Source organism: Schistocerca americana, chromosome 1 (assembly GCF_021461395.2).
Source record: "Schistocerca americana isolate TAMUIC-IGC-003095 chromosome 1, iqSchAmer2.1, whole genome shotgun sequence".
Taxonomy (NCBI): Eukaryota; Metazoa; Arthropoda; class Insecta; order Orthoptera; family Acrididae; genus Schistocerca; species Schistocerca americana.
Window position 1 is genome coordinate 1,086,004,438 of NC_060119.1, and position 21,936 is coordinate 1,086,026,373.

General features: G+C 41.9%; 2 protein-coding genes across 2 annotated transcripts in view; one reads left to right on the plus strand and one right to left on the minus strand.

Annotated features, from left to right (window-relative positions):
* LOC124617794 (solute carrier organic anion transporter family member 74D-like) overlaps positions 1-15,572 on the plus strand; it is a 107,200-nt gene extending 91,628 nt beyond the window's left edge. Inside the window, exons 10-11 of the mRNA XM_047145294.1 lie at positions 9,785-9,886; positions 14,680-15,572. Of these exons, the coding sequence (XP_047001250.1) occupies positions 9,785-9,886; positions 14,680-14,810 (233 nt within the window). The 3' untranslated portion in view covers positions 14,811-15,572. The remainder of the gene's footprint in view (positions 1-9,784; positions 9,887-14,679) is intronic.
* Positions 15,573-18,762: 3,190 nt separating this feature from the next.
* LOC124596505 (solute carrier organic anion transporter family member 74D-like) overlaps positions 18,763-21,936 on the minus strand; it is an 84,306-nt gene continuing 81,132 nt past the window's right edge. Inside the window, exons 10-11 of the mRNA XM_047135670.1 lie at positions 18,986-19,106; positions 18,763-18,928 (exon numbers count right to left, since the gene is read on the minus strand). Of these exons, the coding sequence (XP_046991626.1) occupies positions 18,763-18,928; positions 18,986-19,106 (287 nt within the window). The remainder of the gene's footprint in view (positions 18,929-18,985; positions 19,107-21,936) is intronic.

Consider the following 21,936-nt stretch of genomic DNA (forward strand, 5'->3'; position numbering starts at 1 on the left):
ATGTGTTGATCCTTGTTATTCTATACTTTTTATATGGCATGGGTACCATGTATACTTGATTCCTATTACTTTTAATTATGTTACATGGGTTCCACTTAAATATTACTAATTATGACATCCGCATTGGTGAGATACCTTGCTTGAACTGAATTTTGTTGATCATATATATTCTTATAAGTTCTTATATACCTTTTGGGCATGACCCATTGGCAATATTCACTTGTCCCATCATCATCAGATTATTGACCTTTTTATTATTTTTGATTATTACGCTTGATTACATTGTTTGTACAGGGGCCTGATGAAGTCGTAATGTAATATTAAAACCGGTAGCTCAATAAACAGTTCATCATTTATAGCTGAAGGCTGTTTAAGTCAAATTGACCAGCCAACGTCGCAACCATCATCTTCTCCAAAGATGGACACACAAAGACGGGGCAATAGTAGCCCTACGAGGTTGTTAAAAGGTAGAGTGAAGAGAGCCCAGCTCTACACATTTAGAGAAATGTTTTGATGATTTGACTGGAATACACTCTGAATGTAGCAAGGAAAAAGTACGGGTAGAGAAAGGTTATCTACAGCTTTTGCGGAAACAAGAACGCAATTATGAAAACCGACAACTCGAGGAGGAAGCAGCAATTGAGAAGGGAGTGAGACAAGGTTGTAGCCTATCCCCGATGTTATTCAGTTTATACATTGAGCAAATACTGAAGGAAATCAAGGAGAAAATTGGAAAGGAAGTTAAAAATCAGGAATAAAAAAAAAACATTCTTTCAGGTTTGTCGATGACATTCTAGCTCTGTCACAGATGGCAAAGAACTTGGAGGGTCAGTTTAACGGGGTGGCTAGTATCTTGAGAAGATAAACTAAAACAAGTATAACGCAATGTAGTCGAAGTAAATCAGATTATGCCGAGAGAATTATGTTAGGAAATGAGACACTGAAAGTAGTCAGTGAGGTTTGCTATTTGGAGCCGAAAAATATTTGGCAATGGCCGAATAAGAGATGATATAAAATGCAGACTAACAACAAAAGAGAAATTTTCTAACGTCAAGTATAAATTCATGTGTCAGGAAGTGAAACATAGACGGTAAATAGTTCAGACAAGAAGAGAATAGAAAATTTTACAGTATGTTGCCACATTATAATGCGGTAGATTAGCTGGATAGATCGGTTAATTGATTCTGAGACATTCAGGCGAATTTAAGAGAAAAGAAATTTATGGCACAACTTAAACACAGGAAGAGACCGTTTGATTGGACACATCCTGAGACATCGAAGACTGGTCAATTTATATAACGTAGGGAAGTATGTGGGTTACATATTGTAGAGGGAGATCAAAGTTTGAGTACAGTAAGACCAGTGTTGAGAGAGCAACAGAATATTCAGCTTACTCAACGTAATCTTTAGCCTGCTCGAAACTAACATACCACAGCGCTTAAATACTTCATGCCGTTTACAGTGATTAAAAAATATTACTTTTAACAAAAAAAATTATCTATCTTTAAGTAATTTTCTTGTTTCCTGAAGTCATAATTTTCACTAAAAACTAAGTCATCCTTCTTCAGTTGACACAGTTTACGAATGACCTATCGAATGACTAAGAGAAATCGTGGAGATGTGAAAAAGGTGATAATGGTCCTGTCCTAAAATCACTGCCTTCATGTAAACATTATTCGCTTAGAAAACTTACAGCTACAGACAAGCAGAAGCGAAACTTCGCTCTGTAGAGAAGAATATTGAGTTTTCTTTTTCTTTGTTAAGTTGTGTGTAATCCAGTTAACAAATGCATATTTCTGCAATGACAAACACAATACATTTTCACTTATATTTCCGCTTCCATGATAGCACGTAACTGCAGTAATTGAAAGTGTATGAAATAGCACACTCAATTCACAGCCACATGAAATTCACAGTAAATCAAATACTCTTAAATTACAACTGCCATACATGAGACAAATGTGAATAGGACGACAATCATAAGAAGTAGATAAATGCTTAAATTATAACTGCCATACATGAGACGTAAATGTGAATAGGATGATAATCATAAGAAGTAGATAAATGCTTAAATTATAACTGCCATACATAAGACGTAAATGTGAATAGGACGATAATCATAAGAAGTAGATAAATGCTACATAGAACATTTGCATTAACACTTCATAAGACCAAGTTCCATCGGGAAATGACAACAACAGCGAGAAATCCGGAAGACTAAAACGCAGATGAACGAATTATTTATGGACTTCTATTGTCATTAGAGGCGGCGTATTTATATAATATCTTGATAGGATTTCAGGCCTACATTACCCATCGTCATTTCTGTGGTATACTATATGCCACGTCACAAATATTTGAATACAATTTGCACCAGGCCGTTACTGAAGGTGGCTGAATGTACGCTGAGAACTGCTGTATTATCAAGACATTGTGCGTACACGATTGCAGTAGCAAAATGAGATCGCTGTTTCTTACTTGCATTGAATCAAAATCTGAAAAATGCTGGGTTTCACCTGTAAACTAAATTAAGTTACAAAAGGCAACTAAAATATTTTCATCCAAGTAAACGAATGCAGTGGTGATAGTGTATCACAGAAGCAAATAGTTAATGTTTGCGCGTAGACATTTGAAAGTGAACTACAGGTAACTTGCACAGTTGAACACACATCAGCAGGAACCGATACTTCGTTATTTGGTGTGAACTAGCACTTACCTAACGATTCCGTAAAAAAAGTGTTTTCATATACTGACGCTATACAAAGTTCTAGAATGCTGTATAAATCGTTTTTTCTTAATATGTCGCACTCACTACCACTCGCACACTGGAAAATCGGAAGCATAGAGAAAAAATTTCATTCGCGCATTGGAAAGTCGGAACCACGGAAAACAAAATAATGTGTTTGTTGTGGTTAGAGATACGTGTCAAATTCGACACTCCTTAACGAAATAGAGATCGTGTTTCTGTGAAGTTCGAAGCCGAAAAGCACGTCAGAAAAATGGGAACTCGATCTTTCTTTTCAGGAGGATTTACTTAAAGGTACTAATGCAGTACACTATAACACACAATTCACAGTCAAATATACGACTACCAAAATGAACTCTGTTACACCACTGCCGGCACGTTGATAGAGGTGCATACGGGGAACCCCTTATAGGACGGCAACACTCAAGGCTGATGGGCGCCGCAGGTAATCATGGTGTCGCTTTGCAGGGTACCACATACGACCTTCAACTGGCACCACAAATGCATGTTTTTCACTGCTGAACACGTTATTTCACACAAATAAAAATCAGGTAATTTAGTTTCCCTTACTATAAATGGCATACGTATCTCTAAATTAATAGCTTTCAGCTTCCTCGAAAAAATGATATCTAAATGTAGGAATTACAACGTAGTTGTCATTGTAACGAATTACAGTTTTTCAAGCGCATCTCTCAGTGGAGAGAAGTTCAAGTCCAGCACTAATCTCGTCTTATATCCTGTGTGGTATCACTAAGTTCTGATGTTCTAGCTTCTTTCATATATCTATTATTTTCTACACCCATTTTAGTAGATAGGTAGGTTACATCAGGATTTTTCAGTTTAGTGTATCACCTACCTTACAAATTTATAACCATGAAATATTATATAGTGGAAATTCGTTATGATATAATTCTCTTTTAAATATGAGGCAATCGATCGATGTATCTGTTGATTTTTATCAAATGCTGTCCGCCTCCGGTAGCTGAGTGGTCAGCGCGACAGAATGTCAAGCCTAAGGGCTGTGCTGTACAGTTGGTGCAGTGGATAGAATGCCGGCACGGTAACTCAGCGTGTTCGGCCAGAGGGTTGGCTGCCCTCTCAATAAAAAAAACTGAGTTAATGGATCAACGACGAACTGAAACGGGTGTCTTGCGACGTCCGCCCCGAGCAGATACAACGAACAAAAACGAACAAAATGAGATTAAAAAAAGTAACGTGCCCGGGTTCGATTCCCGGTTGGGTCGGAGATTTTATGCGCTCAGGGGCTGGATGTTGTGTTGTCCTAGATATCACCATTTCATCCCCATCGACGCGCAAGTCGCCGAAGTGGCGTCAAATCTTACACACACACGGCGAACGGTCTACCCGACGGGAGGCTCTAGTCACACACGACATTTTCATTTTGTCAAGTGATTACTGTAAATTCGCTTATAGAGTATTGTCCTTGATTATTATTCTGTTTTTAATCTGTCTTTCGTATTTGCGTGGTTGATGGTATCATTACTGTTTACGAATACAGACCTGAAGATGGTGTATGAGTCACCGAAACTGGTTGTCATATAATAAAATAACATCTAAATGACGGCTGCAGGTGTTTCATTTCATTACTATACCAAAAGTCTGATTCTGTATCGCCAGTCTCATAGATTCAACACATCAACTCGAATAGTCGTTTGGTTACCACTTCCGCCAACGATTTTAGAAATTCCGGTGAGGTGCAATCTGTACCTTCTGTCTTATTTCATCTCAAGTCTACCAAAGCTCTTTTAAATTCTGGTTCTAACACTTGATCCGCTATATCTTCCATATCGACTCCAATTTCTTCTTCTATCACGTCCTCAGACAAGTATTCATCCCCTCACAGAGGTCTTCAATGTACTCTTTCCATGTATCCGCTCTCTGCTCTGCGTTTGACAGTAGAATTGTTTTGACTTCTCTATATGCTGAGTCATTCCTTCTGACAACCATTTCTTTTTCGATTTCTTCAAATTCGTCCTGCAGCCTTATCCCCGTGGCTTCTTTGTACTTTTTATTTATTTAATTTCTGAGCGATTTATGTTGCCGTATTTCAGTGTTTCCCTAAACATTTTTGCACTTCCTCCTCTCGTCGATCAATTGAAATATTTTATCTGTTACCCAAGGTTTCTTCGCAGTTAGCTTCCTAGTATTTATGTTTGTCTTCCCAACATTACATTTTTTAGAGATTTCCGGTTCTCTTCAATTGAACAGCGTACTGTGGTATTTGTTGTCGCAGTATCCACGTCTTCAGCGAAAGTTAAATGTGTTTCATCATTTCTCAGTACTTCTACATCCCATTTCTATCCACACCGAACCTTCCGAACCACTCTCTTACATTTTAGTCTATTCTTCACCATTATTAAATTTTAATCTGATTCTACATATGCCTCTGGATACACCTTACATTCCAATATTTGGTTTCACGATTACTGTTTGAACAAGATGTAATCCAGCTGGAATCTTCCCGGACCTCCCGGTGTTTTCTACGTATAGTTCCTCCTCTTGAAATGTTTGAACAGTTTATTTGCTACTACTAGCTGAAATTTATTGCACAACTTAATTAGTCTTTATCCTCTCATTACTACTGTGTGTGTGTGTGTGTCAGGGATTCTGAAATTAACGGCAGTAGTTATTCCACGATACTTTAGAAAATCAACTTGTCCAATTCTTTTTTGTTCAAGAAAACGCTAACTTTTGTTTTGCTCCTTTATCTTTTTCTTGTTATTAGTATTACACTACTGGCCATTAAAATTGCTACACCGCGAAGGTGACGTGCTACAGACGCGAAATTTAACCGACAGGGAGAAGATGCTGCGATATGCAAATGATTAGCTTTCCAGAGCATTCACACGAGGTTGGCGCCGGTGGCGACACCTACAACGTGCTGACATGAGGAAAGTTTCCAACCGATTTCTCATACACAAACAGCAGTTGACCGTCGTTGCCTGGTGAAACGTTGTTGTGATGCCTCTTGTAAGGAGGAGAAATGCGTACCATCACGTTTCCGACTTTGATAGAGGTCGGATTGTAGCTCTGTCTCGATTGCGGTTTATCGTACCGCGACACTGTTGGTCGCGTTGGTCGAGATCCAATGACTGTTAGCAGAATATGGAATCGGTAGGTTCAGGAGGGTAATACGGAACGCCGTGCAGGATCTCAATGCCTCTAACGGATCGTGCAGCCACGTCTCGAACCCTGAGTCAACAGATCGGGACGTTTGCAAGACAACAACCACCTGCACGAACAGTTCGACGACGTTTGCTGCAGCGTGGACTATCAGCTCGGGGACCATGGCTGCGGTTACCCCTGACGCTGCATCACAGACAGGAGCGCCTGCGATGGTGTACTCAACGACGAACCTGGGTGCACGAATGACAAAACGTCATTTTTTCGGATGAATCCAGGTTCTGCTTGCAGCATCATGATGGTCGCATCCGTGTTTGGCGACATCGCGGTGAACGCACATTGGAAGCGTGTATTCGTCATCGCCATACTGGCGTATAACCCGGCGTGATGGTATGGGGTGCCATTGGTTACACGTCTCGGTCACCTCTTGTTCGCATTGACGGCACTTTGAACAGTGGACGCTACATTTCAGATGTCTTACGAACTGTGGCTCTACCCTTCATTCGATCCCTGCGAAACCCTAAATTTCAGCAGGATAATGCACGATCGCATGTTGCAGATCCCGTACGGGCCTTTCTGGATACAGAAAATGTTCGACTGCTGCCCTGACCAGCACATTCTCCAGATCTCTCACCAACTGAAAACGTCTGGTCAACGGCGGCCGAGCAACTGGTTCGTCACAATACGCCAGTCACTACTCTTGATAAACTGTGGTATCGTGTTGAATCTGTACCTGTACCTATACACGCCACCCAAGCTCTGTTTGACTCAATGCCCAGGCGTATCAAAGCCGTTATTACGGCCAGAGGTAGTTATTCTGGGTACTGATTTCTCAGGATCTATGCACCCAAATTGCGTGAAAACGTAATCACATGTCAGTTCTAGTATAATATATTTGTCAGATGAATACCCGTTTATCATCTGCATTTCTTCTTTTTGTAGCAATTTTAATGGCCAGTGGTGTGCTTTCGATTCCTGCCCACTGAAATAAATTTGTATTTTCATCCCATTCTTCGACTTTTCGTAATTCAATATTAGAAGCGCTCTCAGGTGCCTAGTCGCTGCTTCCTTTTGCCAGTATCACCAAATCGTCAGCCGAGGAGATCGTTTGTGTTGTGTAATTTATTTTTAACAATACGGTATGTTGTACGTTCCAGAATCTTGGTGCACTACAGAAGCCTTTTGAGCACCCTTCCGTTATTTACCTCTCACTCTTGACGTTGTTGACAGGCTGAAATGGCATTAGCTCGTCAAAATAACGTTTAACTAAATTGTGCAAATTTCAGGAAAACTGCAATTTCCGTAGAGCAATGAGAATATAAGGCTACCAAGCGGCATCGAAGACCTCTCGTACCTCCATGCTTACCATTAATACATATCGGCCAAGCACCAGACGGTCTGAAAAAAATTTTTGCAGCTTCTAAAGCCTCTACAGTGCTTTTATGCGGAGTGAACAAATATTGGTTGTTGTGAAGAAAGTCCTGTGAAGAAACATAGTGCATACATCTGTTTATTGACAGTTTTCCAGCAATTTTTCCTCCGTATACAGGAGTCTGATGGCGATATTTAGTAATTTTTATACTATACTTCTTTGTAGGTTTTGCTATTGGTATTATTTTGTCTTTCTTCCACTAGTTAGGGAAAGAACTATGATTCTAAACAAATGCTGTACACTATCGTTACATACTCTAAAACAAGTCGGAACATTCGAAGGAATCTTTCCTGCTGATTTCGTTTTCGCCAGGGCTCTTAGTTGGATTCGTTACTTTTATTATTTCAAGACCTTCTTGTTCCGTCATTTGATAGATTCTGTGTCTGTCGTCGTATTTTTTTATAGTGCTCACTATCTGCTGTTTCCTCGTCTGATGGTGCAAAATAATCAAGCATGTAAGTGACTGTGTCTTCTTAGTACTGTTCCGTATTTCTACCTCTGTTGTCGCTTACTGCATGCTGCAGACTCAACCTTGGATTACTGTCGGTGGCAATTAAAATAGCAACCTCGTTCTTAATAGACAAAATTTTATCAAACTTTCCTAAATCAGATGGTATATTCTTTGCCATATAGAAGTAAATGCTAACTGAATAGAATCGTAAGTATACAGTTGCTTTTCCTACCACCATAGTACACTAGTATCAATACTGGTTAACACTAATGCGTCTACTCCTCTGTTGATAATTGTTAACAGCGGCGAGTTCCCTTTCGTTTCCTGCACTGAGAGTTCGGTACTTCCGCATAATTCTAGATATTTTATTTTTGTACAGTATGGCTCCCGAACAAAACCTAAATCTATATTTTTTTCTCGTACAAGGTGCAAAATACAATATGTTTCGGCGTGGGATCTTTACAGGATGATCTGAATGCACTAGATTTCTGGCATGATGACCTTTCTGTTTCCAAGGCACGAAACAGTTTCAATTTCGGTTTGTTTTGATAGCTTTCATTCTGCAGTTTATGTATGTCCTTTTTTCCACTGACAGGACAGTTTTAGAATGCGTAGTAGCTTTCAAGAGTCTTGTAAATTCTATAGGAGAGAGGAGTTCGTCTTTCGCCCAGCACTCTTTGTAAATCTTCTGTAACAGCAGCCGATGTTTCTGACGGCACCGAAGCACATTCCGACATCACATTACTCAGTTCGTTCTTGTATCGATTGATCTTAGCCTGGAAGAATTTACTTTCTAAAAGGTCAGTCTGTATTAGCTGTTATTCCTCACTTTGATACTTGTGTACAAGCGGGGTGTCGTTTTTATCATTCTCTACTAACAGGCCCACATGCATTACCAGTGGGTCATGAAGCACACCCGTTGATGATTTATTTGTGTGCGTTAGTATTGTTGGGAATAGCTCTCACACTTCTGACGCATTCAACCCCTTCTGGGAGCAGTACTGTACTGCTTTCATCATGCGGAGTAACTTCTAACCTTCCGTCATCTATGAAGGTAGGTGAAGGTCATAGGGGCTCATTTCAAAGCGGGTCTCATCATTGAAGACAATTCCACTCCAGTCAATGAGATTCCAGGCCGAAGACGTGTCTGTCACGCCGTTTCAGTTATCGAAAACAGAGACAGAAAAAGCGGTCTTTGAGAGAAGATATCAGGTTGTTCATTGCGTGTTCAGATTTCCTGTCCTTTAATGTACAGCTCAAAACTTGTATTATAGTGATTTAAAATGAATAGATGTAAAACGTAATGAGTGGACAAAATAGTTCATCCTAGATATACTGTGAGCGAAGCCACCAGCATGGAGACACAGATTAACAATCAATTTTCGACACTAACGCGACTCTGCAACACCACTGGGGAAAGATTAAATAAAGGTGTGATATAACGTTCTTCTCCGGTCTTCTTTAGTTCACACTTCGTTTCTTAATCTGCGTGTGCAGTCTGTCATACGCAGCAACTGTCAGCTGTAAATCAGACATACAGAGTTTGTCACGCCCTCCGTCACTCGTAGCGTAACAAGGACGAATAGGCAGCATACACGCACGTTATTTCGTGCTACCATCTAAACTCTCAGATTTGAAAATGGCAGTTCTGCCGAAATATACGCTCTTGTGTTCCCGTTCAGAGTTGCTGTCACACCAAATGTCCACTCTCAACTAAACGTCTCGCCATCTAACGAAAAATGTCTAACAGCAATAAACCGCAACACTTTCTGCGCCCTTGACTGTCATCTACGAGTAAAACCTAGGAGGAACTGTTGAGATAAACCTCGACAGGATATTCACACACTCTCTCTCTCGTTGTCATATTCGAAGAGCATTGCTGACTCATACTCTTAAATTCGCTAAAAATTGATTCGTTGTTTACAGATCGATGTGCATGTGAATTCTTTTATATTCAAATATAGAAATATTTGTTAACGATCTTGGATGAAAAACTGTGTCGTTGTTGCAGACTCTACATGCCTGGTATGGGGTAAGACGTGTTCGGGTACGGGCAATTGCTGGCTGTACAACGGAGAGACACTGAGGTACACGCTCAACTTCACGGCTGCAGGTAAGTCGCAATCATTCACGTAGTTAGCACAATGGCACTCTGCAACTGAGACGTAGCGCAGTTCGCTCAGGTGCAATATTCCCTATCGATATTGACACACTTTGAAAAAGTTGCAATTAAAGTATCGATAGCAGCCGTATCGCAAGGCACCGATTGTCCTTTACTGAATTTTCAATGTTTTGTATAGTAGACAAGTACTAATCTAGAATGCAGGGCAAAATATGCGAATTATGCCAGTTTTGTATGAAATAAAAATCTGCAGTAAGGTTCTAATATTCTAAGTACAAAGAAAAATAAGGGCCCTGACATAGATTTTATGTTGCAGCAATGCAAACATATTTATAATGAAACCTCGTGTCTGCTTGGGCTACGACTCTTACCACACATCGCCTAAAATTAATACTTTTAATGTTTTTAGCCAGAAGTCCAGTTTATTTGTCGAGTGAATGTGGTCCTGTCTTGAACAAGACGAGTTCTTTGTAGAGAAAATAAATTCTTGCCTGGTTGTTTAGCACTTGCCACAGTCATTTATTTCAGAGAACTTACAAATTTCGCTAAAAATAGAAATAGGTACATCTGATGAGTCGTCACCTGCGCTTCTTGCGATCGAAAACATTTTAACACATTTTCCTAAAATCAAAATCTTTTGTGGGTACGTTTATATAAACTCACCAGAAGAACATATTGCAGAATAAATATTTTCATTTTAGTAACTGCTTTCACACATGGAACTCGATTCTAAATACGTATTTTCTTTAATCGATGCTCACGAAGTCTAGGAATGTATCAGTCATACAATAAGTTCAGTTCACCTTGTCTTCATACTCCGAATTATTTAAACCGTATTCCAAAACAGAACGTAACAAACAACACTCATTATTACTGCTTTCTAGTAACTGAATGTAATTCAAATACATACGAAATATCCACCAAATTTTCTGAGTTTACACAAAAAAAGAACGTATGTAACCTGCTTTATGTACCTGAAATATGGTAAGTTAGTTAGAGGCCGCATGTGCATTTACTCTTTACTACTGCGCTGACCTGTCCAGTATACTACATAGAAATTACAAGCTCTTTAATTGCCATAAAATTTGTTGCAAATGTTTAATAGCGATATTTTGAAGTGCAGTTAATACAACTGTAACAAATACGAGTATTTTTGCTATTAAATACTTTTCTGCGCATCATCTGATACTTTCAAAGCCGGTACTTTATTGTTTCTTGCCTTAGTAGTCTAAAAATCTATTGAGAAGTTGATGTGGATACCGAAACAGTAGACATCGAAAAGAAATATCTGTTTATACTCTTGTTACTAATATAGAGTATCCCTACGAATACCGAAGCACTGTAAAGATTCGACGATTCTTTTACTTATTTTCGGCCTGCATATTTTGTATGTGGGAGCATCATAAACAGCACTTTCAGACAAACAGTTATTATTATTACTGTTACTATTATCATTACTACTATTATTGTTAGTTATTAAGAAAGGTAAGTTTCTAAGTGTCTGGAACTTAGACGAAGAGCCTAGCAACTGTCAATTGGATTATTAGATGATTAAATGAGGCTACATTTTCCCTATATATATATATATATATATATATATATATATATATATATATATATCCGCACATCACCAAAAACATACGTTTTTCATATTAGGTGCATTGTACTGCCACCTACTGCCAGGTACTCCGTATCAGCGACTTCGGTAGTCATTAGACATCGTGAGAGAGCAGAATGGGGCGCTCCGCGGATTCACGGACTTTGAATGTGATCAGGTGATTGGGTGTCACTTGTGTCATACGTCTGTACGCGAGATTTCCACACTCCTAAATATCCCTAGGTCCACTGTTTCCGATGTGATGAAGAAGTGGAAACGTGAAGCGACACGTACAGCATAAAAACGTACATGCCGACCTAGTCCGTTGACTGACAGAGACCGCCGACACCTGAAGAGAGTCGTAATGTGTAATAGCCAGACATCTATCCAGACCATCACTCAAGAATTCCAAACTGCATCACGATCCACTGCAAGTACTATGACACTTAGGCGGGAGGTGATAAAACTTGGATTTCACGGCCGAGCGACTGTTCATAAACCACACATCAGGCCGGTAAATGCCAAACTACGTTTCGCTTGGTGTAATGAGCGTAAACATTGGACGATTGAACATTGGAAAACGTTGTGTGGAGTGACAAATCACGGTACACAATGTGGCGATCCGATGGCAGTGTGTGGATAAGGCGACTGCCCGGTGAACGCCATTGCCAGCGTGTGTAGTGCCAACAGCAAAATTCGGAGGCGGTGGTGTTGTGGTGTGGTCGTGTTTTTCACGGAGGGTGCTTGCACCCCTTGTTGTTTAGCGTGGCACTATCACAGCACAGACCTACACTGATGTTTAAAGCACCTTGTTGCTTCCCACTGTTGAAGAGCAATTCGGGGATGGCGATTGCATCTTTCATCACGATCGAATACCTGTTTATAATGCACGGGCTGTGGCGGAGTGGTTACACGACAATAACATCCCTGAACCGAGCGAGGTGGCGCAGTGGTTAGACACTGGACTCGCATTCGGGAGGACGACGGTTCAATCCCGCGTCCGGCCATCCTGTTTTAGGTTTTCCGTGATTTCCCTAAATCGCTCCAGGCAAATGCCGGGATGGTTCCTTTCAAAGGGCACGGCCGACTTCCTTCCCCGTCCTTCCCTAATCCGATGAGGCCGATGATCTCGCTGTCTGGTCTCCTTCCCCAAAACAACCAATAACATCCCTGTAATGGACTGGCCTGCACAGAGTCGACTTCATGTCAGGCCTCACCGACCGACATCGATAGCTCTCCTCAGTGCTGCACTCCATGAAGAATGGGCTGCCATTCCCCAAGCTGTCTTTAAAAGTGTGAAAGGCTGCGTACTGCGAGATAGTGACGGCGAACACTTATGAGCTGTGGATAGTTCTGTGTTTCCAGTCGAAAGACACATTGCAGGATCAGAGAGGTGATTCCTAATACTGATTTAGTATCTGCAATTTGGTGTTAAAAATTAGATGATTTAATCTGTGGAGCTCAGAATATACTTTGAATGCACGCACACACACACACACACACACACACACACATATATACATATATATATATATATATATATATATATATATATATATATATATACTCACAACCACACAAATACTCACACACACACACACATACGCATGCAAGCACGCGCTTCTGTATGACACTGCAATTCCTTCTCTGGATGGAAGTACGTTAGACAGAGGTGTTGTCTGCTTTCTCCTCATACTGCCGCGTTGCTGTAATACCTAGCGTGGTACACCACATTAGGAACAATGATAACTACTCACAACTTCCATATGCCACTGCGAATTGCATCAGCAGAAACACGCTACTGTACCAGCTTACGGCTGATTCACGGCTCAACTAACAGAGAATAAATTAAACACTCCATCGATGGATTACACAGGGTGAGCATTAATAAAACAGGCAAACTGCAGGGGCGGATTCCTCACTGGAAACGGAGGAAAAAAGATCCTATAAACATGTGACCGGAAATGCACCGTTGCCACAGTAGACAGCGCTGACGAATGACAGTTCCTCTGACAACATGCCGTGTTTTACTTGCATTCTGTGTGACTGACGCAGCGTACTGTAATTAGCAGAATGTTCCGGTATTCGTGCTGGGAACAAGCCGAGATGGTGTTTGTGTGTGGCCATGCAGATGAAACCGGTGGAGATGCGTGCTGGGAACAAGCCGAGATGGTGTTTGTGTATGGTCATGCAAAACAAGTACCCTCGCAGACGCCAAGCACATCACCCAACATTTCAAGCCCTTTCTGCGGTGTTTATATTATCATGGGTCCTTTCAGACAGACGAACTTCCGTGGAGGTGGCGGACTGTGCGTACATCAGATTTGGAGGACAATGTTCTACAGGATACTGAGACGAAACCTAGCTCTAGGCAAGTGGCCCGCCAACATGGTAAAAGCCAAAGTACGGTTATGTGTATCCTGCATGACAAACGCTACTATCCCTGTCATCTGTAATCCCATGGAACATATGTTGTGACGTGGATGCTATGCGGCTCTGTCCTTTGTTCCGTGACAAATATTCGTAGAACTTTTTTCCTCCATTTCCAGTCAGCCATCCGTCCCTGCAATTTGTCGGTGTTACTGATTTTCACCCTGTATAGAGTCCGTTCTCCTCGTGGATCCTGACAAGCAATCATCCAGCGGGCTGCCAAGAAGACCTTGTCATTAACAACGTCTTTACGGATCCAGTCGTACACATATATGGTACACATACGACAGTAACCAAATACTGCTAGAAGTCTCATGGAACTAATGCCATTTTATTGTAAATCACGAAGTGACCTCACACCTAGGAGAATGTTTTTGAAACGAGGTGTTACTGTTTAATTATCGCCTTGGTGTTTGATTTGATAGTGTGATAACTAGTAGATGTCTTCTCTCAAACATAGACTCCATCCTGTCAAAGTTCAGTACATCGTGGGGATAATAAAATGAACTACGCTACTGGTTCATACCCAACAGTACACTAAGCTCGAGAGGAAAGGTAATGTTATCTCTCCATGAGTGAGGATTCGAGAAAATAGTTTTAGCCCTCATACGTACAAGGAACTTAAACTATATTTGGGAAATTCCTGTGTTAAATAAGTCTAGAGGTACTTCCTACGTTGTATATTTTGTTTGAAAATGAATAAACCTAGCTCAGAAGACAAATTTACGCTGATACTAACCTATTATTTCTTCGATAGGTTTCGTAGCTATTGGGACGCTGTTTGACGCTGGTGTGTGGTACCTCGTGAAGGACTTGAAGATATTTGACGAGGAAGTGAAACCGACAGAAGTGGAGGAGGTGCAAGAGAAGATCGTCGTGGAAGAATGACACTTATAAGAAACAGTGGGAGAAAATACCTGTGATCATTACCGTCTGTAAATATCACAGCTGAGGCAAAAGGAAATTGAGTGTATTTTGAGTCAAGAAGTGCTTGGCAGAAGGCAGAATTATCGAGTAGCAAAGTCTCTGCAACTGTCTTGTCTCTCTCCAAAATATTGTATTGCTGAAATAAAGTGCGACACTGAAAAATTCTTGTAACCTTACCATACAGGACACTGCTCGAGTAATTACTGCAGTAATCATATGTCCCCATAAGAGACACCCAACGGAATATTCAGTAACTAAAAAGAAAATGTAAGGATAAGGCATACAATTTTGCAAGAGAAAGTCATTAAGCGTTTATATATGTAAGTCAGAAAAATAAAATGTTTATTAAAAGCGCAATTACATTTCATCTCCAGAGATTTAAAATGCCATAGCTGTACACATCAGTCATCCACTACTTCTTTCTACAAACAAGGTATCAAATTTTCCGTGAGACCTAGTGAAATAAATTATTGGGAACGGGAACTCGTTGAAAAAATAACAGATTTTTGCATATAAACACAATAGTTTTAGCATGGAACACTTTCGATTCACTTGAATAAGATTTCTATTCAGTGTTATTTTATCGTATCATATGGATATTCGATACTGTCTGTGTGGCCTAGTGTTGAAGCTAATCACAGTACATAAGAAATAAATGCCTGACAGTGAGTTGCGTGCTTGTAAACGAGACGATGGAGACAGTGGCTGAGATCTGACACTTACAGTGACTAAAATTTTATTTAAAATAATTGTTTCCTGGCCAGAACTGATATATATCTCATTATTGTCCAACAGTAGGAATGATTATCTTAAGTAAAGTATTTTCATCTAACATGTGTCTCTTTTGTCAAAAGTTAATTAAAAATCGAATGTATTTCATTTTACAATTCGACGAGTCTCAAAAATATAGAAATATAAATATGAAACTGAATATCTCAACTATTGTGAATTGGATTAAGTTCGTGTTGCCTTAGAAACTTCGTCCACTCATTGCATTATTCGTTTCTTAGCAGCTTCGTCCACTCAGTGTATTGTTTACCTTGTACTGTCTTAGCAACTATGTTCACACATTATATTCCACAAATAATCATGTCACGATCGTGTGGGTATAGTGCTCACCAAATATTCATACGTCTTTTAAATCATATCAATACTGTCGTAAATGATTTTTACAGTCTTATTTACTGCCACTTATTTACAACTGTGGCGGCAAATAAATAGTTTCCCACTCTAATCCATCTCAGTAATCTTGAATCAGTTGTTACTTATGGCAATTATTTCAGTAAGGTCACCTTCAGTTGCCAGAGTCTGGAAGGCTCGTACAGCTTCGTAAGCCATATGAGCTTGAAGCTGTATATTATCTGACTGATGGACAAGACATACTAAAGAGCATTATTCCTTCCTTCCTTTATTTCGACTGGAATAACAGTATGCAACAGCAGTGTCAGTTCTTGGAAATTTCTGGGTCCCTATGATGCCCCGTGGGCATGTTCTTCTGCATAGTTATAATCTTTTAATTAACGTAGATAGCTCGTTTTATCTCAGCCGCATGTTTTTCTTCTCCATGTGACGCAGGCACACCATCCAGCCCCATCGCAGTACTGTCGTGATGCTTCTACGTATATGAATTAATTCCAGTATTTTGGTCCTAATTAAGAGTATCTATCACTACTGGCTAAAATAAACCAATGCTGCGAAACTTGCAACCAAGTATAGTGCCAGTTAACTTACACGTCTGTCCATCAGTACGCTAGAGCTTCAACATTACGAAGCAAAGATTGATTATTGCTTCATGATCTGCTAAATTATTTACTCTCTTCTGTTATAACTTCCTGTCCCTTTCCTTGAGTGTTGAAATTGATGGAAACAGCAACGAAAACCCAAAATTATGCTCTTCAGCTTTTTGTACAGTAATGTTATCTACAGGTGTGCTAATATATATTTTCATTCTAAATGGGTGCGCTTTCGCCCGTGACATGTTTTCAGATGTGACCAGATCTTGATCCTTCTCACATCTCAACCACGTTGTGTCACTTGATTTTTATGAACAGGTCGATGAGAACTGGAGTGAAGCGCAATGAGTACTGACACTTTCCCATTCATTACCTTCTGTATCATTCTCAACCGAATTGTTTCTTCTGTTTTACATGCTTCTACATGGCTGTATGAAGGACAGGCTGAATTCACGTAATACAATGAGAAAAAAAAGAGCGGCCGGTTTTCATTCAGAAAATTTTGTTTGAATACAGTTTGTATTATTACTTACGGTATCGTTTGACGATGAATGACTAGCTAGTAGTTAGAGGATGAAAAATTTTCGGTTAAAATCCAAAAGTTACAACCATGAATTGAGATTATAGCATGTAAAACAGCACGCTTTACCCACTTTGATTCTTCTACCTCAAGTTTCGACGTTTTTTCCATCTGTACTCCTCAGTCTAGCTACAGGTACAGAGCTGAAGAAGAAACCTACGCACTAGTCCCCAGTACGCCATCAAACTGTAAATCAAATAATCGGAAGCTAAGATGCCTCACTTTGTGTAAACAGTCTTTTATTAATGCACGCGTTTGAAGCCAAACTATTCGATTGTGCTGTGGAGAGTAGTGATGTCACGAGGGGCTGTCATAAAAGTTTAATATTCACCCCGAAAACGTAAACTTTATAAAGTTTATGTTATTAGGGGTACTCAATGAGTAATACCTAAGATTACGCACTGTTGGACAATATGTTCCCAGTGGATTGTGTGTGTGAGAGAGAGAGAGGGTAGATGAACTGGGGGACAAGGACTGCCCTGCGTAGCGTCCTAGGTGATGTGGCATTACATCAGCCACATAAGAAGACGGCCACTGGTCGCCCCAGAAGGCAGCATATATATAGGCAACATTACGGAGGGCTCTGACTGGCTAAAAACACAAGGAAGCAGTTTCCTGCTGTGTGTTAAAGTAACAAAGCGAAAAGGGACGGCGGACGTGAGCGGCTGCGTGTCGGGTATAGAACCGGCTGATCACGGTACACCATGCCTTATCAGTTAAATTATTGCACTGTTTAGAGTTTTTAAAATGTAACTGTCATTGTTTTGACACGATACGCTAGTGCAAGACCGTTGTAATCTGCATACGGCGCAGATGGCTAATAAGTGATTGTGTAATCGTATTTCGTAAATCTCTTTAAAAAACGTGCTCTCTATTATTCGACTACTAAGTCCTGACAGACTTCACATCGTTCTACACCATTACAGTCATTCATCCTGATTCTAAGTGTGGCGAATCCACGACCAGCACTTCCACTGTGCAGAGGGGACACCATCATCAGAAAGACACAGGACACAGTATTTCAGGTACCTACAGCGAGATGCGACAGACATACGTGTCCCCACTAGCAACCACGCCGAGTCACCAATAGGTTCTGTGACTGGTCTTGCTAACGCACTGGGAGTGTTGAAACTTACGTAATTAACGTTTTGTTTATGTGCGGGTACATGTCCGGTAACGGTCCAGATTGAAATCCATGCGTCACACAGTGCAGCAGAACTCCGCTAGAGGAGCCACCGCCACTACACCGGTGGCCTGCGCCATTTTCTTTGGGCTCCTCTAGTGGCGTGCTACGGTACTGTGGCGGAAGTATTTCAGTCTGGACCAACACTGGCGACATCTGCCTGCATATAAACAAAACAGTAATTACGTATTTTTAATTTTTCAAGGTGGTAATTAAAACTTTATGAGTACTCCTCAGAGAAATAACAACATAGTAATGGGAAGTTGACAATTGAGAACACGATGGACTCAAATAGCACGACGTACGATGAGTCTCTTCCCCTCTGAGGACCTCCAACACTCGGAGCGGCCTCTTCGGTATCTCGCTAGTTCTTGGACAGCGGCGACCTTCCACAGTCGGACCGCTACGGATGGCTTGCTAGAAGGCGGTGGTGGCGAGCCCCGGCTGGCCGTTGCCTCGCGCCATCAGGCTCTGCACGGCGCGCAGCTCCTGCACCTCGTCGTCGCTGTCGTCGTCGTCCTCGTCTTCGGCGCCGGTGGCGGCGCGGCGCCGCAGCTGCACCTCCGGGGCGTCGCGGCGCCGCCTGGGCAGGGGCGTGGCGCGCCGCCGCAGCAGCTTCTGGCGCTGGCTGGCGCTCAGCTCGCTGCCCCCGCCGCCCCCGCCAGATTCGGTCTCCTCCGCCTCCATGTCCGGGTAGATCCGTACGCGGCGCGCCAGCACGCACACCACTGCGTCCATCACCGAGGAGCACAGCAGCAGCGCTGGAAATATCACCACACCAATGCTTCACTACAACAACAGCGCTGTGTTCGCTACAGGGAAATGAATCCTGAAAGCATCATATTAGATACTGAATAAATTAAATCAGTTTTCTGGAAATTCCTGTTTCAACACAGTGACTGACTGTGACCATGGTGGTAAATGTTCGTACCACAACTGTTATGAATAAGCTGTTTTCTTCTGTAAACTCACTCCTAATGTTCTAACTGCGACCGGAACGATCGCGGGGTTGACGTGACGTAAAGCGCGGCGGGACCCACGGAGTGACCCGCGGACGACAACTCAAACGGGAGAGGACGGACACGACCAACGAAGGACCAAACGAATAACAACAAGATCTAAACAACAGAGTCACAAGAAAATCTAACTAGACAACCACGTCCACTCTTACACAGAGCAAGAAAGTTAATACGCTGTCTAAGGCGAGCCGATATGTCCAGAGACGCACGCAAGATTAGACTGGCCCCGTGAGCTTTTTTTTTTTCTTTATTGTTATTTTAACACCTTATACAAAAGGTGGTCTGGCAGCGGCAATATTACGCCGCTCTTCGGCCACAGACAGTGCAAATAGATACAAGGAAGGTACAGAAAAATAAAACATAATGGTGGACAGAAAAAAAGTAGACACACGAGTAAAAAACACAGAGCTGTTCACAGGTGTAGTAAAATAAAAAACGTTCAGCACTTGTACAGGACCACTGATGATTGAAATGATACACGTGAACGATGGAGCGTCGGCAGTGAAACACTAACACGATGGCACACACAAAGAAACGATGGCGATGATCTCCAGTGCGCGAATGTTCACTTGACGTGCAAGAGTCCAGGGACCTGCCAAAAGGGGGAAAATTTGGGGGAGGAGGGAGAGGGGAGGGTGTAGATGCCAGTGGCAGAGGAAATGGGAGGGGGAGGAAAGAAGGTATGGGGGGTAGGGGAAGCCTGGGGGAGGAGGAGGGGGGATGGGAGGAGGGAGAGAAGAGAGAGAGGGTGCCCTATGGAAAAAAACACAGGGTGTATAAGGGGAGCATCAAAGTTGGTAGGAGGGGTAGATGGAGGGGATGAGGGCATCATCAGGGAGGGGGAGTTGGTGGAAGCCACCTTGGGTGAGGGTATGGAGAGTGGAGAGATGGAGTGCAGGTGGGATGTGGGAATACAGGTGTGGCAGTGGAGGGGGGTGGGAAAGGATGGGAGAGACAAGCGGGTGAGGGGGATCAAGTTTATGGGAGGTGTAAAGGATCCATATCCGTTCGAGGAAAAGGAGGAGGTGAGGGAACAGAATAAGGTCATACAGGATCCGTGTGGGGGAGGGGAGACGGATGTGATAAGCAAGGCAGAGCGCATGGCATTCTAGGATCTGAAGGGATTTGTAAAACCCAGTGAGCTTTTTTTTTTATTGAATTTCGATTTCCCCCCGAAGGGCTTGGGCTGGAAGCAGGTCAGTACGCTGCTAAACAGCCTACAGACTTTTTAAAAACGTAAGTAGATAAGAAACAAGAAAAACAGGCGATAAAACGGTGGCTTAAATTGTAAAACGGCGGAAAATTGTGGAAAGTTAAAACATAAAGCAAAGAGGTAGGCAATGTTAATAATATACACAGGAATCAGACAAATAACATAGTAGACACACAATCAAAAAAACACAGCGATAGTCTGGTTTCTGTTCGCAAGAGATAAAAAAAATCACACCCAGCTACAGTATGATGGCCGTTCGCAAAACTTCCCAAAAGACACACAACACTGAACACTCACTGTAAAACACTGCACGAAAAAGTCGGCACAAAGATGACACTCCCTAGCCAAGGGCAGATGGGGGGGAGGACCTGAATGAGGGGGAAAACAAGGAGGGAGGAAAGGAAAAAACGAAAGGGGGGAACCAAAGGAGGGAGAGGACTCATAAGGGGGGAGAGGGGCAGAGCAGACGAGAAAGGGAATGGGAAAAGGCAGAGGAGGGAAATGCAAAAGGCCTCGGGGGAGAGAAGGGGGGCAGAGAGAGGGTAGGTGGGGAAAAGAAAAGAGGAAGGAAGGGGGGACCCAGTGAGCGAGAGGCAGGCGCTTAAATACATGATCGGGGGCGCCGCTATTGGCGGAGACCTCTAGGGGTTTTCGATCTCCATACCGTCTGGCGCAGATTCAAATTCCACGGCACGTGGTACCAGACCTAAGTTCCAGAAGCTACTGCTGCGCCTATATAATCAGAACACCGTGCCAGCTCAGGCAGCCGGTGGTTTATACCTTTAATGATGATGATGATGGAGACAGCTGCTGAAAGCTTGAGTATGACGCCGCCTCAAACCGTTGCGTTCATGTTGATTTTTCTTTTGTGCCAAAAAGTGTATTCTTCTGTGCATCGTTTCGTCTCCTGATGCTGGAGACATCTCAGAGGCTATAAAGACTCATATAGCTGTATCGAACTGATTCTTTAAGTTCGAAGCTGCTGTCTCTTTATAGCCTCTGATAATATCGACAGTATTACGATACCAAACGTTTATCAAAGAACTGTGCCTTAGTCCACGGCCTAATGCCCATGAAACAAAAATCACCCACTACGGAAATATCTGCACTGTGTGATCAAGTGATCAAATTATTTATTTATTACGAAATGCATCAGTCTCCTCGTTGATCTGATGCGGCAAACCACGCATAGCTCTCCTCTGCCAACACTTGCAAACTATGTCCTAAATTATTCGTACTTGATGGGTGCATTCCAATGTTTGTCTTCCTCTACCGTTTTCATCCTCTACTGCTCCTTGTAGTTTCACAGAAATCATTCCCTGATGTCTTAACATATGTCCTGGTATCCTGTCCCTTCTT